At 44.7% G+C, this 15,105-nt stretch overlaps 1 protein-coding gene across 2 annotated transcripts; it reads right to left on the bottom strand.

Moving 5' to 3' along the window:
* Positions 1–6,107: 6,107 nt before the first annotated feature.
* LOC141739700 (uncharacterized) lies at positions 6,108–15,078 on the bottom strand. Of its 2 annotated transcripts, XM_074577460.1 has the most exons (8): positions 14,801–14,987; positions 12,931–13,041; positions 12,421–12,495; positions 10,277–10,357; positions 9,626–9,800; positions 8,891–8,995; positions 8,375–8,455; positions 6,108–7,265 (listed from the first exon to the last, which is right to left on the bottom strand). In XM_074577460.1, the coding sequence occupies exons 1-8, from the start codon at positions 14,818–14,820 to the stop codon at positions 7,014–7,016; spliced, it is 900 nt and encodes a 299-aa protein (XP_074433561.1). In that variant the 5' UTR covers positions 14,821–14,987; the 3' UTR covers positions 6,108–7,013. The 2 variants fall into 2 exon arrangements, with proteins under 2 accessions (XP_074433561.1, XP_074433570.1); XM_074577469.1 differs by lacking the exon at positions 10,277–10,357 and having other exon boundaries at positions 14,801–15,078.
* Between the last annotated feature and the right edge of the window lie 27 nt (positions 15,079–15,105).

The raw sequence follows: 15,105 nt of genomic DNA, 5'->3' as shown, positions 1-15,105 counted from the left end.
TTATGGTAAAAATTTAAACTATTAGCAAATACGCAGGACTGGTCATCTTCCCCTCTTCTCATTTCTTCGCCAGAGCACTTCAGTTACTTGCGTTGGACGTAGCGCAGAACAGAACAGGACCTGTTGTGGTGTTGTTGCTTTTTGACCAGGTTAGACATGGGTGTTGCAGCGGGAAAGGCGGATTCTCGGAGCCTGGGTGTTGGTGGCCGGGGCATCCGCCTACCCTGCCTGGCCAAAGGAGACACGCACTCACCTCCTCCTAAGCCTCAGCTTGCCCCCAGTTGCGTTAATGCGTTTGTCCTGGCATCAAACACTGGCATCACCACAGTGAACCTCTCACTAAGTATTTTAAAATTCCGAGCTTTCTTACTGATTAAATTTCAAAATTATGTGGTGAGTTACTTGACATATCTATTCAAAGGAGAGCTAGTTTTGCTTTTTAGTGCTGTTTTACTTTCAATTTCAGTTGGCATTTCTGCAATGAACAGCCCTTTTGAATTCTTTAGCAATGTTCAGGCTTTGCTCTTCTTGAGCTGAATACAATTTTCTTTTTAGCCCAGATTTTGAATCTTGTGTGGGTGGGCTGCAGGAATGTTTGGAAACAGGTTCCCAAAGGAGCTTGGCAAATTGAAGAACTGTCTGAGAAGGTAAGATATTTCTCAATTAGGATAGATGTAAAAGGCTGTATCCTGAAACTGGGTTGTACTAATTTGTCTGAGAAGAGGAATTTCTGCACAGAGATACCTGCCATAACACAGATACCCATCGCCCATTTCATTTTTCAGAAGCTGGGAAAACACTATATTTGTTCCTGATAACCTGTTGGTTATTGCTTATGTGTCATTTAAACCATAGCTTTTCATTTTTTATTTTTTTTTGGTGAATATTTATTCTACTGTCTACTTGTAGATGGTGTCTTTTCCACCTTACGGTAGTTCCCTGGCTGAAATTGTGTGTCTCTTTAATTTAATGATGTTTTTGCCCTCTTAGTTGTTTCCAGGTACTAGCACCCGCTGGCAATGCCTGCAGCAGCCGCTCGCCGAGTGAGAAACATCTCACCGGTCTTCCATGAATTCCCAGAATAGAGAGACATGCTCAGGTACACTAACTACACGAGCTGCCTGCCTCTAGATAAGTACAACGAGTTCTGTTGCCAACCAGAGATCTCTTTCCTCTTTTGATTGACATTTGCCTGCTCAATGTCTATTTTTGTTAATTTTTTGTGGTTTTGATATTTTGATTAAACTCCATGACTGATATACTCCAGACTTGAAAGGACAGCCTTGATTCACAACAGAAGTGTAAGCAAACAATAGGAATTAAGCAATAACTTGTTTAGGATGTTAGAAATGTTTAGGAAAATTGGTCCCCGCCACACATAGCTGTTCTCAGAGTATATCGTCAATTATTTAATCCAAACCAGTCTGAGAAGAGAAGTTTTAGTCCTCTTCAGTTCCTAAACAGTTGCCTCTGCTTTTGACAGTGTTTGTCACTCTCAAGGAGTCATTCAGGAATAAAAGCGTGTGGTGTAGTGGTTTCCGTGCATGTGGAATTTGAATTGCTACAGTTTTGCATATGTCTTTAGCATATTTTCTGCACTGTTCAATTCTAGCTAGAAAAATAGTGCTTGGTAAATATATGACTTGTCAAATGCCAGTTAAATTTGTCCAATAATTCACACCACAGGTATTTGCTCTGAAGCACAGCTAACCCTAATATAAAATAGCATATGTCCATCAATAGTATGCTGTTGATGTTGTTGCTCTTTTAGCCCTCTAAAAGAGCAGGTAATGACAGCTGAGGAGCTATGCATTTTTCACCCAGTTTATTTGTTTGATCATTCGGTTTGTGTGCATTTGGGTGGGGGAAGGAAAGGGGTGAAGGAAAGAAATGACAATTTTTTGCACATGGGTGAACAGTCTCCCAGTCTTGTGACATCTCTCACTGACTTGTGGTCAGTGGCTTCACACTTCAGGGCTGTCTCACTGGTTTCTGAAAAGCATTCAGCAAAGAAAATAAAGTATGCCACCATGTTTCTGTCTGTGGATGTGGACAGGATAGAAAAGGAAAAAGTTTTTTTCCTCTAGAAACTCTTGATGTAGAATTATTTGAACAAGAAAAGGCTGAACCCATTCCATGTGTAAATGCCTGTCTAGTTTCTGCTCTGTTATCCTGTGTTGTGGGGTGAGAATTTGGTTTCAGTATCCTAAGACAAACCCTTGCAGAAAACTAAACTGCTTGAAACATTTCAGCCATGAAAGATCTCAGCGTTGTTCCTCAGGTCAATGGACCAGTCATTCCTTGAAAATTACCAATGTTGGCATTTGAGTGATCTTAATTCTCACAGGAGTCTGTCGTGAGGAATAACAAATTTCTAAGGAAACATTTTGGCGAAATAGCTGCTATTTGCCTTCTCGGGTACCCTTCTGGAAAATAAGCACTTGGGACGTGTCTCCATGCATTTAACCAGAGTCTGGTCATTGCTTTCAAAAGTGAAAAACCTTCTAAATAGAAGTTACTGATGGAATCCAAGTACTAATTATGTGTTGGTGCAAGATCTGGGAAAAATACCAAGGTGCTGACTAGTTGTGGTGGTGATTGCGTCTGGGGCCAGGCTTTCTCCCTCTGAGGGGAAGGCACAGTGGTGGGGCTGGAGCTTCTGAGTGTCTACAAAGTATTTGCTCTGGGAGAACTAAGAGATGACATCCATCTTGCAGGACCTCTAGGTTTCATTATCATCAAACTGACTTTTTACACCAAAAAAACCACAAACAAAACAAAAAAAATCACAAGACCCTAAGGGCACTACTAACAGCATTGACCAGGTACTTTTAATGATCTGAATGGGGTCCACTGGATAATCACAAGGCTGGGTTTTTCCTTCTTCCAAGAGCTGAGCCTCCTATGTTATTGGTCACATTGCTTTCTTGCAATGTGCAGGAGACTTGCTCAGAGCCAAAGCATCTGTTTGCACTTTCTCTCTCCATGTGCCTGAACCCTTGAACCTTGGTCTTTTGCAGCTATTAGAAAGAAACTGAGGGACAAGACACAAATCCCCTGGCTCACTGACCCATCTGTTCTCTCACCAAAGCTTCCTGCATGCGTGAAATAAATGAAAGAACATCACGCAGAGAGAAAAGCTCAAAACACAGCTAACAGCTAAGCAGATATCTGTGGATTATAACTGCTGGCATACTTATCTTCTGACAGAAGATCCAGAAATTGGGGCTCTTTTGGTTATGGAGCAATAGATGCCAGCTATGCACAAGGTTGAGATCTCAGATGTTGGCTGTCTCTTCCAAATTACTTAGCTAATGCAGTGTAAGATCAGTTCACCAGAAGCACTGAGGGTCACTGAAGTTACGGGGTGTTGGTGCTGCAGAGCAGGATCAGAGATTTTCAGAGTCAGAACAAGTGACAGATTTGTGCAGGAGAGGCAGGAGAAGCCAAATGCAGGATAGTTCCCATCTACCCATTGCAGCTGGCCTTGCAGTTTACTAGCATGTAAAGTGAATAACCAGGTCTGTACAGTGGCCTGAAGAGAGAGCTCTCAGGAACACCCCAAAAGCTGGAGGAGGCCACAGCCTGCTGCATTATTTCTGCTCTTCGTCTGAACTATGTCTCAGTGGTACGGTCTAACCTTTACCTCTCACTTCAGCGCAGATACTAGAAAAACTGGTTTTTTAGACAAGTTGTAGTGCTGGGTGACAGAAGTGGAGCATTGAGTGTGCTGCTGATGTTTCAGTCAGTGTCTCTGACAGGATATGAGTGATATTCTCAAATTCCACTGGGAACAGGCTCTTTCTTCCTCTCTGGGCAGTGGGGAGAGCAGAAGGGAAGAGAACACCTGGGCTGGGTCTTTGGTCGGGGCAGACAGACAGATCTCCCACCAAAGTCTGAAGGACTGAGCCAGCAACTAGTTGCATCCTGTAGAGCTGAAGAAAAGGCAGCGTGTCTCATCTCCAGGGATAATCCTCCATCACTGGTAGGATGATAGCGTAACACAGAGGAATCCTTTCCAGATACCAGCTAGAGGATCTAACCCACTTGGCTATGTGAATTCATTTGTACGGAGCCGTTGTCTTGCAGGAGATGTTGTCTCTGGCAGGGATGAGCAAACTTAGACTCCCATCGTTTGCCATCCACCTGTGAAATGTAAGGTGTAGAGATACGGGTAGGCTTGCCCTCCTTCTTCTGGCTGAAGAATCTATAAGCGGGGAAAGGGTCTCAGAGTCTCCACTGAGATTTGAACAAAGCCTAGGTCAGACCTGTCTTAGCTTGGTTCAGATAGCAAATGAGACCAAGTGAGGGGAAGGCTCTTGCATGGTTGTGTTGACTGATGAAAAGGGAGGGGAGGAGGTGGTGGAAAATATACACTTCTCAGGCCATGGAAGACTCTGCTTGTCCCCAAGAGGTACATGGTGTAAGAAGCTGTGGGAGAACAACGTTTCAGCAGTAGCAGTAGCATTTCTCTAAGTCTCTTAATGATCATATAGAGCCAAGGAAGGAAGGGAAGACAACCCTGGGTTATTGCATGTACAACATGGAGGAAGGCAGGGTATATCTGTGTGACTCAACCTGTTCTTCAGGGACATTCTTGTTCAGAGGCTTCAGGCTATCTCAGGACAGCACAAAAGCCACCATAACATTATCCCTGCCCCCAGCGACCCTTCTAGGACATTTGTGTTTTGTTGATTGCCCCAAAGTGCTTAGACTTAGCTGGGACATTTGACACTCAAATCCCAGATCTTGCTTTGCCGGTAGGAGTGGTTTAAGGAATGCAACTCACACCAAATGTGTGGTCTAACTCACCACACTGGTGCATGTTCAGCCCAGGTGAAATCTCACCCTCAACTCATCAAGAACTGGGAAAAGAGGTTGTGCTGAATCACGGGCTAGATGTTGTCCTTTGCACCAGGAGAGTCTGGCAATGGTGAAATTTTATACACAGAGACACTTCGTGGCCATCAGTGGACCTTTTTTGCTAATGGATGAAGTACCTGGTCTGTGGTGAACGGTTACAAATCCTGTAGCTGCGCAGGAAGGAGGCTGTTTCGGGGCTGCTGCTGCACCCTAGGCCAAATGACACCTTTTCCAGGGAGGAGGAAATTGTTGCTCCTTTGAGATCAGATGAGCATATGTAACAGGGAAAAGATGTTTCAGCAGTACTTCAGAGCCCAGGTCTGCTGGATTCTGCTAGGTGCTGTACAGATAGAGCGAAAAGTCTGCTCCTGCTGCTAAGAGAGATTAGGAAGTGTGTGAAACCTGCTAGAAAAGATGCAGCAGTGCTTGTAGCCTTCTGGAAGCTTTATGTCAGCCTTTGAAATATCAAGCTTTGTAACTTGAGTGTTTTAGCCTAAAGCCAGCAAAAAAAGACACTAAAGTTAAGGAAAGAAAAATCAAAGGAGAGGACCATACACGAGAAGCTGCAGAAGCAATGAGCTTCAGAGATAAAACTGATCTACAGAACAGGACCGGACTGACTCAAGGAGCCACAGGGTCTTAAAAATTAGGCTAACAAAATTTTGAAACCGGTAACAAATAAAGCAAGGCCACTTGCCATATATGTACTATTACACCTATATAATCACATGGCATTTGGCTCAGGGTCATGCTGAAGCTCCTACTTGCTGGTAGTGGACAACTGCCCTGTCATTTACCTTCTAAAGCCTGGACAAGATGAAGTGTTAATGCACTGCCCACCTTAGTCTGCAATACCTTACAAGGTATGAAAAACTAACTATTGTGTTTCTTTCTTTTTGCAAAATTTGTAGGAAATATGGTGCATATATAATTTCAATTCACTTGCTCTATTCCACAATAAATATTTCCAGTAAAGGTCTTTTACAGTCAGTTTCTCAGAATACTCTGATTTTCTAAAAGCTGGTTTTCTTACACACGCCTGGATCCCAGCTCACGTTGTCAGTGACCTGCAACATGCCCACAGAATAGTGGATTCCTGAGAGAAGCAGAGCGATTTGCTCTCAGAGAGCTGCACAGAAATTTGCCTTTCTTTCCAGTGGCCTTCAAGAAAATGCCAGGGAGTTTGTGCAGCCAAGGACGCTGCTGGACTAGAAAGCAGAACTGGAGGAAAGGACTCAGCCTGCACACAGCAGGATTTCCAGTCTTTTTTTTATTTGGCACTGAACATTTTGTCACACGAGCACATAAACACGCATTTGCCTCACTGCATTCCCCCTTACGCTGTGAAATACAACTTTTAGAGCCCTTTGATCAAGAGCTGTGTCAGGTAAGTAGCTGATGGGCAATGGAGCAGTAAATTGTACAGATGTGTGAAAGCAGCTGAATACTAGCAGGCAGGTAGCATTTGTCTGGACACAAGTGGCCTTTTGGCATGTAAGAGTGGGCCTCAGTGTCTGTGTCTGGGTATGCATACCTGTCTTCTGAGAGTTCGTCATTGCCTTTTCAGCATGTCTTTTAGTTCCTTGTTCTCTTTCCCAGCTAAGTACATTTTTACCCAAGAAGGATGCCTGTTCCCCAACAGGCCATCTTCATCCTCTCTGCCTATTCATTATCAGAAAGCATGAGCTTGCAGTTTGTGTAGCTGCTATCGATGCAGGGGAGGGCAGTGATACCTTTGCTGTTAGGGGTCTCGCAAAACGTTGGTCCTACTACATCCTGTTGGTGAAGAGGCAAGTGCCTCCACATGGTGTCTGAGATCCCCACTGTTATGTGACAATGTCATAAGCATTTGTGAAAAGCAGGTAAGGTAGGCTGGAGAAACAGATTCTCTTTCCACACAGATGCTGTTTAGAGACAGCAAGGAACAAATATTACGTAAATTGTAGGCATGCTGCTGAGGCAAACATCTTCAATTTTTAATACATGTTATAGTAATAGTTATTTATCCTAGGTGTCCCAAGCCAGGAGCATCTAACTTACTAGCTCTGAAAAGCAGGCAGTTCATGGGAGAAAGAAAAGCAGCATATTGCGCAGCAACTGTTTCATCCTCTTCTGGCTATACAAGTGAGTAGCTTGACTCTGAAGTCATGCTAGTTTTCATCCCAGACTACACCTCTCACAATAACTTCTTCCCCACATTTCATTATGGGCCACAGAAGTGTTATTTTTCCCCAGAGCTCACGGTCTTTCTTGTCCACGTGCTCTAAATATTGCACTGGGCTTTCCTGTAGGTTCCATGCAGCTTTAACCGGTGGGTCCTGAAGAAGCAGCAAACAATAAACTTTGCAGCACTGTTGTGCGAACTGTCTTGGAGGGGCAGGTCTTGGGTCAAAGCCAGTGTGCTGAAAATCAAGTGAGAACAGTTTTCAGGGCTTTGTAACGTTATGTTGATGTGATGTTACATTGCCTCCCTGTTCTTGTTCTATGCAGTTGCTCCACATGAACTAAGCACTGAAGAACTTAATTTGTCAAAGCTGATGGTACCATTTGAGTGGGACAGGCAGCGGTCGCAAGGTCACTTTAAAGGTCCTTTATTTACCAAGTCCTGGCTTCTGGACTGTTCCAGCATCCAGCAACTGTCTCTGTTCCCTCATAGAGATGTCTGCAAAGAGCTTGGTAAGACTGAGCTTTCAGAAAGGCCCATCAAGCTGCAAAAGGAGGAAGCTGGACTCTTCATATATATGCGATACATATGACGTACATATATCTATATTTCCCAGAAAAAAAACCCACTAGACTATAGTCTGGATAGCAAGTATCAGGGCTCTGTACACACCAACAGTCTCTGCAAGCTTTCCCCTTCCTCCCCAGGGGTTTGTCTGCTTGTGTTCAAGGTCAGCTCTGACAGACTATGGCCGTATAACCTCGGATTTGACTGCTGCGAGAACAGCTAAGCTGGCAGAAAGGGTGGTGTGAGAAGGAGTTATGAGAAGCCTCGTCTCCACCCACAGACCCTCCACCTCTTGGCCTGGGAGCTGATTCAAGGTCAGTGGTGGCTGGGTGCTTGCCTGTGGTGTTGGGATCCTTGTGCTGTGCCCAACCTTGCTGACCCTGACCCACAGACCAACTTCCCAGCTTGGTCTTGACCTGCCTGGTCACTGTGGGTTTGCCCGGTGATCACCAGTCTGTGGCTGACCCTGTTCACCACCACTGGCCCTGCTCTTTGCACCTTGCTTGGGGTCCAGTAGGACTGTGTTCTTCTGGTACAGGCACTGTCCTGCTGTTCCACACTGTTCACAGTGCAGCTTTGTGCCTCTGTTGCAAGGTTACGTGTACCTCTGTGCATGCCTGTGAGTATATTCTGGGAGCACGTGGGCTGGAAGACCCTCACCACAAGGGGAAAACAACCCCAACCAGAACGGAGACCTCCCACTGTTTTAAATACCAAGCTGCACAGACACGCCAGAAAATTGAACGTCCGCCCCTGTTCCTGGGCTGTATCTTTACTTACGCTGATAATTTTGCTGTAAAACTCTGTGTCGCTTTGGTAATAGTGATATCTGAAGAGATTCCTTATTGCCGGCATCATCGCCTACAAGCCAAGCACAGCATGAAGCAGACTGTTAGCATGTGGTGTGGCCAGCAGTGCAGGTCCTGAGCACCGGGAATTTTTGGTTCTCAGATTGTGTCAATTGACAATGGAGAAGCTGCCCGTTTCAAGCTTTGGAGGAAGGTCCCGTAAAAGCAACACAGGGCTGAAAAACGCTTTCTGCACTTGTATATGTGCCTCAGCCAGATGGACAATTCAGACATGCACTGTATGTCTGTGTATTGTGGGACACAGAAGGGTTGCTGGAGCTCAGCTTTCCACACCCCCATCCCTCTCAGCTCAGAAGTTATCCCCACTGTCATTTCCAACATATTTTGAGCAGTGTCTCTAGCAGAAGCAAAGTTCTAAATGAATGGCAGACACAGATGTCCCTTTTATCCCACTACTTGGGTCCAATTCCACAGAAACATAAAGTACCTCTTTGCTGTTGGTCATAGCATCATTCGAAGGTGAAATGCCAAGAACTTCAAATATGCTAGTTGTTCTCTGCTCTATATCTTTCTCACAGGCATTAAACAGCTCCTGCAATGCAAAGACAACAGCTGATTACAGCATCAATCCCAGTGAAACAAGAGGTGCAGTATGGAAAGCAAATGGTGAAACCACAACTGCATTAGAGTAAATTGTACGGCCACTAATTGATTGAAATATGTCTTCAATACCTCAGAAATAAACTGTTTCATCGAGCTGTTTGCATATTGAAGCCCATTCTTCAGCATCTGTGGGGCCTTATCTTCACAACCAATGCTAATAGTGGCCTCATCTCAGTCTCATCCTTTAAGGTGCACCATTTTGCTATTTTTCTTCAGATCCCCCCAGCATCAGAGCAGCGAGTCAGACATCAGAACAAGGTCTCCCATCTACTACTTAAAGCATTAACCATAAGGAAACTGGAATATGCTTTCCCACTTGTGCTTAGCATGGGTGAGATGTGGGACTGGGATTTGAATGTGCCCTTCTGAAAGGCAGGAGGAAGCAGGTTACCATCAGTTTGCTCTCTACAGTATTACACAGGCCCCGCTGGACTGGAAAATCAGAGACCCAAACTTAGTCCCCAACCCTGTCTGATACAGAAATACCCAAAGCCTGCTATACTGGCTACACCATATTGATTTGACAAGACTCAGATTGAGCAAATGGACACGAACAAACCTTAATTATGCCATGGCCAGTTTGATATGTCAAACCACACTCTGTCTTAAATTTTTGCCAGTCACGTAGCCTGAGCATCTCATACATCTGCAGCACAGCAGACAAACGTGAAACGTCATTCATGTTCTCAGAGTCCTTGTGCATGCTCATCGCTTTAGACAGGAGTTCTTTGTGTCTAGGGCAAGAAGGATATTAAAAAACTTAGCTAAGACAAGCTGAAACGATGAGTAAGTATAACTATTTTACAGCATGTTAGGAATCTATTTCATTAATCTCATGTTTTCTACAATGCACTTCTCCACTGGGTAGCTGGCAAGCAGCTTTCGTGTGGGAAATAGTGCTTTCTCAGCTCAGTTTTGCATGACCGCAGTGGAATCTGGTCAGAGAGCGGCATTTCAAGTCAATCATTATAGGCTGATTTCTCTTATTAACATGTTTGCCCTGGGAATATCTCCTTTCCTTTCCAGAACAACCCAAGCCATCTTCCAGAAATCAGTTACAAAGAGACGCTGGCAGGTTGAAAGTCTGGGGAGAAGGTGCCTAGGCTGTCTGATCAGAAACAGAGTCCCTAATGACTGGAGGAAGCAAGAAGTATGTGGCTTTTCAGTGTAGAAACACACATTGCATCAGAAATCTGAATGAAGACGTTACTTTGCCTCTAGCTCTTTGATCTTCTTTTTCAGCTCCTCTGTCTCATGACGCTCTTTTTGGGTCATCTCTCCAGCCAATGCTCTGAAACAGATTTCTTTTGTGAGATCTCTTTATTTGTACAACAGTGCAGTGGCCCCTCTTGAATAGTCTGAATTCTGGCAAAAGAGCGGTGAGGTGGGAAAGCGCAGAGCACCCAGGAAAAAACTCCAGGGGAGCTTAACAACCTCCCCTGAAAGCCCCCCACCTGGGATTTATGCTCAAATCAAGGGGAAAACTATTTACATCAGAAGAAAGGTAGGTGGGTTGTAAGGTTCAGAAGTTGAAGACCTGAAGAAAATACAAGTATTCTCCACTTGTTAGAATCTACTCTCATCTTTTCTGTAGTTGTTTTCTCCATCTTTAACATAAAAACATTATCACCAAACAACCCAGACCATCCAGGGAGTTCTATTCTCCTGGATTCCTTTCTCCAAAGATGTCTGGGTAATGTCAGTCTCCTATTTCTCCAGCGGGTGAGATTCTCCCATTTCCAATGCCTGCTCTTTAGGTGATACCACTAGAGCTTAAAAAAGCCCTCTTTGCATGATGACCCTAGGTCGCTTACAGACTCACGCCCTAAAAGTGCAGGAAATTTTTTGCTTTTTATCATTCATCACAGTTTTTCAGCAATTGTGTCTTCTTCTGTATTACACATCTCAGAACAAGTACATGCAGCCCTGATATAAAGGAGGCCTCCTCTCCCATGTTTCTGTCCCCTCTTTTCAGAGCCTTCAGAGTCATACTACCTTATATTAACATTCTGATCTTGTGAATTATCCCATTGAGTTTCTGCTCTGTCATTTAAATTATCTTCACTACTGCACAGAGAAAAGTTGTGTTCAGAGCTTGTCTAACCTTGGAGGTGGTTGATGCATTATGCATAGTGGAGGAACATGACTGGCTGTGGGTGAAAGGACAGTACTGAGAAGATGAAATTTAGAAAAACCCAATAGTCACTCCTGATAGCTCCTGTATCCCTCCTGGGACAGAGGATCAGGGTTGTTGGTCTCCTGCATCTGATAATGATCAGATCCAGCATGCTGCCTAGAGATGGAAGAAATCAAGCTATGTTAAGCAGACAGACCTGGGAGCAAACCAAGAATGAGGACATGAATTTGGGAGGTGTAATCTAGACTGGTTTCCTAACAGCCTTCTGTAATTAGGCAAACAAAGTCAAGGATGCAAGTGACTGAGCTTGGTCATCATTTGAACCTAGGCCCAGTGTCTGGGAACCTTTGCCTTACATCAGCTCAAGTCTCAAACTTGAGCCACTGTGGAAGAAAGCTCCAAGGTTTCAGAAAGTGTGAGTATTCCTCCACTACCAGGCTATCCGTGACTGCACACCTGCAAACCCTTCACAAACCCACAGATACTCCAGACATGATCAGAAACTTTAAAATACCACAGCCTGTCTTCACAGAAATCCCAACAGGAAACCCTCTTCTCCACACAGCTATTCAGGAAGGGTATGGAAATCCAGCTATTCTATTTGAAGTTTGTTCACTGTGGCCTTAGACACTGAGAATGATTTATGTTGGCATTTTATTCCCAAGATGCTATTATTTAGGCTATTATTTCTTTTTCTTTCCTCTCAACTAACAACTTCCCTTCTTCTTCACAGTATCCCAGCCACTGTCTTCCTTCAGTGCTTGTCTAGCTCATGAAGGCAGTTTTCACAACGAAAACCCAGGACTGCCTCTGCACACCCACTCAAAGTGTCCTCAGAGCTGCTTTTCCACCCCCCCACACCCTCCCTTTCTATATTAGGCTGGATGCCTTTATCTTGAGAGCTGCTGTTGTTAAGGCAGCCATCTCCTGTTCACGGAAGTATTTGCACAGAGATGAAAGTTCACCTCACAACATGACATGATTTTGTGTCACAAGCCCTGGTCATGTGCCCCGATCTGCATTCCAAGACAAACCTGTTGCAGAGGCAGCTCGTGCCTGGCCATGAAAATGCAGTCAAACAGGAGAATGAAAATTTGGTCTGCCTTGCAGGACAGAGCTGTCATAACCAAGGCTTGAGTATGTTTCAGTGACAGTCGCAGAAACATTTACAATTTTCCCCCTCTTATATATATTCTTAATATAAAGAATCACATTACCTATAGCAACGCTCCAGAAATTGTAGTCGACTTTCAACAGAGTCAGACCAAACTCTTCCCTCCCTGTCCATCAGTCTGTCAGGGGAAGAAAGATAAAACACACTCAAGTCAGCAGGCAAGTATCCATTAAAGTCCTTAGAAACACATAAGCTAAACTTCCTCCCTCCAATTCCTGATCAGTCCAGAGGAAAAAAAAATCGAGATACCAAAACTTCTCAAGGCTGTGCTTTGCCAGGTAAGTGGTTTGTGATTTTATGAATCAGTACAAATAGTACAACTAAAATACTCTGAAAGCATAAGATCTGCATGTTATATGATGTAGATCAAACAGCTTCTGTAAATTGGCTTTGGATTTCCAATACAGCCTGGAGAAAATGTGGTGCTAACTGGGAGCCCTCCTCGTGTCTGGCTTATTTGTAATCTTCTGTCCAACCTGTCCTAGCATACACCAGCCACAGCTGATCATCAGGGGTCACACTAAACACTGTAATTTCTGGTCACTGGATTCACCTTATTTCATTTTCCACCTTCTTCAGCCTTCCTTCCAGATCACGATAGGCCTCCAGACTTGAAGGATTGTCTTCATGGGCTGATGATTGCTGCTGTGTGTCAAGTATTTGTCTGAGGAAAAAAGAAAATGGAATTCTTGAAATGGAGGGGGGAAAAAATCACATAATCTAAACAGGTACCTTATAAAAGACAGCCACGTGAGCAGAGGCTCCACGGCTGCATCCACGCTGGCGATAGATCAGAGGCAGGATACAGGCTCCAGAGCACATGATGGCCCAGCACACTCCCGGACACAGTTTTGGCACAAGTGAGCTGGTACTCTCCCAGACGATGCCTGGCACATTTCAGAGGACTGCACAGGCCAGGGTTTGCAAAGAAACAGATGAAGGATTTGAGCAATCATTAGGGCTGAATGAAGTGGGCAGGATACAGGGACAACTCCTGAAAAACAAACTCAACCCAGACCTGCAGAGCATGGGGAACAGCAAATGCAGGTGGCTGTTCTACTGAAATCAACTTTGCTATGTATTGGTGTGGGGGTTTTTAACAGAGAAGAACAAAGCTGTATATTCTCGAGGTAATTTTCATTTCTACAACTGCTTTGTGCCCTATTTCCTAATGAGGCTCCCAAATATCAGCTATTACTGCAGAGAGAATCCCAGGCTGAGGTGCTCCTGCAGCTCAGAGGAAGGTGGAGCAGACAGCAAGCTCCTTCATGCAGCAAGGCAATGTCAGAGAAAGCCTAAGCCTGAGGCTTCACCATCAGTTTATGCCCATCCGAGTCTGCACGGCTCCTGCAAGGCACTGTCCTGCCCCTCTCTCCCAGCACCCCCTCACTCCTCTCCCGCTGAAACCTATTTCGGATTTGTTTATGTCATGGTTTCAGCTGGGAAGGAGTTAACTATTTTGCTAGCAGCTGGGGTGTAGTGCTATGTTTTGGAGTCGGGATGGGAACAGTGTGATAGCACACTGGTGGTTTTGGTTGTTGCTGAGCTCTCAAAGCCTTTTCTGCTCTTCATCCCACCCCACCCGCGCGCAGGCTGGGGGTGCACAAGAAGTTGGGAGGGGGACACAGCCCGGACAGCTGACCCCAACTGACCAACGGGATATTCCCTACCTGTGATGTCATGCTCAGCAATAAAAAACTGGGGGCAGAAGAAGGGAGGGGAGGATGTTCAGAGTGATGGTGTTTGTCTTCCCAATTAACTGTGACGTATGCTGGAGCCCTGCTTGGAGGTGGCTGAACACCTGCCTGACGAGGGCAAGCAGTGAATGAAGTCCTTGTTTTGGTTTGGTCTACCTATTAAACTGTCTTTATCTCAACCCAAGAGCTTTTTCTCACTTTTCTGATTCTCTCTCCCATCGCAGCTGGGGGGAGCGAGTGAGCAGCTGCGAGGTTCTAGCTGCCGGCTGGGGTTAACCCACCGGATGGATTTTTGGATGGATTCGTTTTCAGTTAAATCACTTAATTTCCCGTCTTTCACTGAGGACATGTTTTTTCTCTTTAAGCTCAACAATCCAGAATAAAATCTGCATTTAAATCAGCCTTTCCCTGCAAAACCGATGAGCTCAGAGACTGAGTCCTGGATCTGTTACACTATTTAATACTGCTCTTTCCAATTTCTCTCACACCCATTTAAGATCTGTCTCACCTTCTAGAGCTGAACTTGAGCTGAATTTGAGGAAACTAACCGTCCCTGTAGCGGATAGGAAGGATAAGAAGTAGAAAACAGAGGTTTTACTGAAATATTTCAGTTGGGAAATGTTTGCAGTCCCTCATTGCAATCCCCCAAGGGACTTTCTAGAAATATTTAGACCTACTACGGTGAAACTTATTTAGTTAGCCAGAGACACCCCCTGTGCAACATACCTGCCGCCTTCTGCAAACATCTCTCTAGGATTAGTGCCTTTACACAGTTCTTCAGACACCCTCGTTCGGCTGTAGGAATAAAACTTGGGTTCTGCTGTAGAAAGAAATCTTCCGTGCTGCCAGGAGTGCGAGAAGCTACAAGTACAAGCTGCAAGTGCTAGGCAGTTCTTTGCTTTTATAAGGGGACTTTTCTGCTGTAAATTACAGGAACAAGCCCCCTCCTTTTACAGGAAAAGGTACTTTTTCTTTGCACTGTATGTGATATCTCTCCAGTCGATGATATCAGGGCAGGAGTGGCTTCACCC

The sequence above is a fragment of the Larus michahellis genome, chromosome 1 (assembly GCF_964199755.1).
Source record: "Larus michahellis chromosome 1, bLarMic1.1, whole genome shotgun sequence".
Taxonomy (NCBI): domain Eukaryota; kingdom Metazoa; phylum Chordata; class Aves; order Charadriiformes; family Laridae; genus Larus; species Larus michahellis.
The sequence above is the reverse complement of the archived record's forward strand: the minus strand, read 5'-3'. Positions and strand labels throughout refer to the sequence as shown.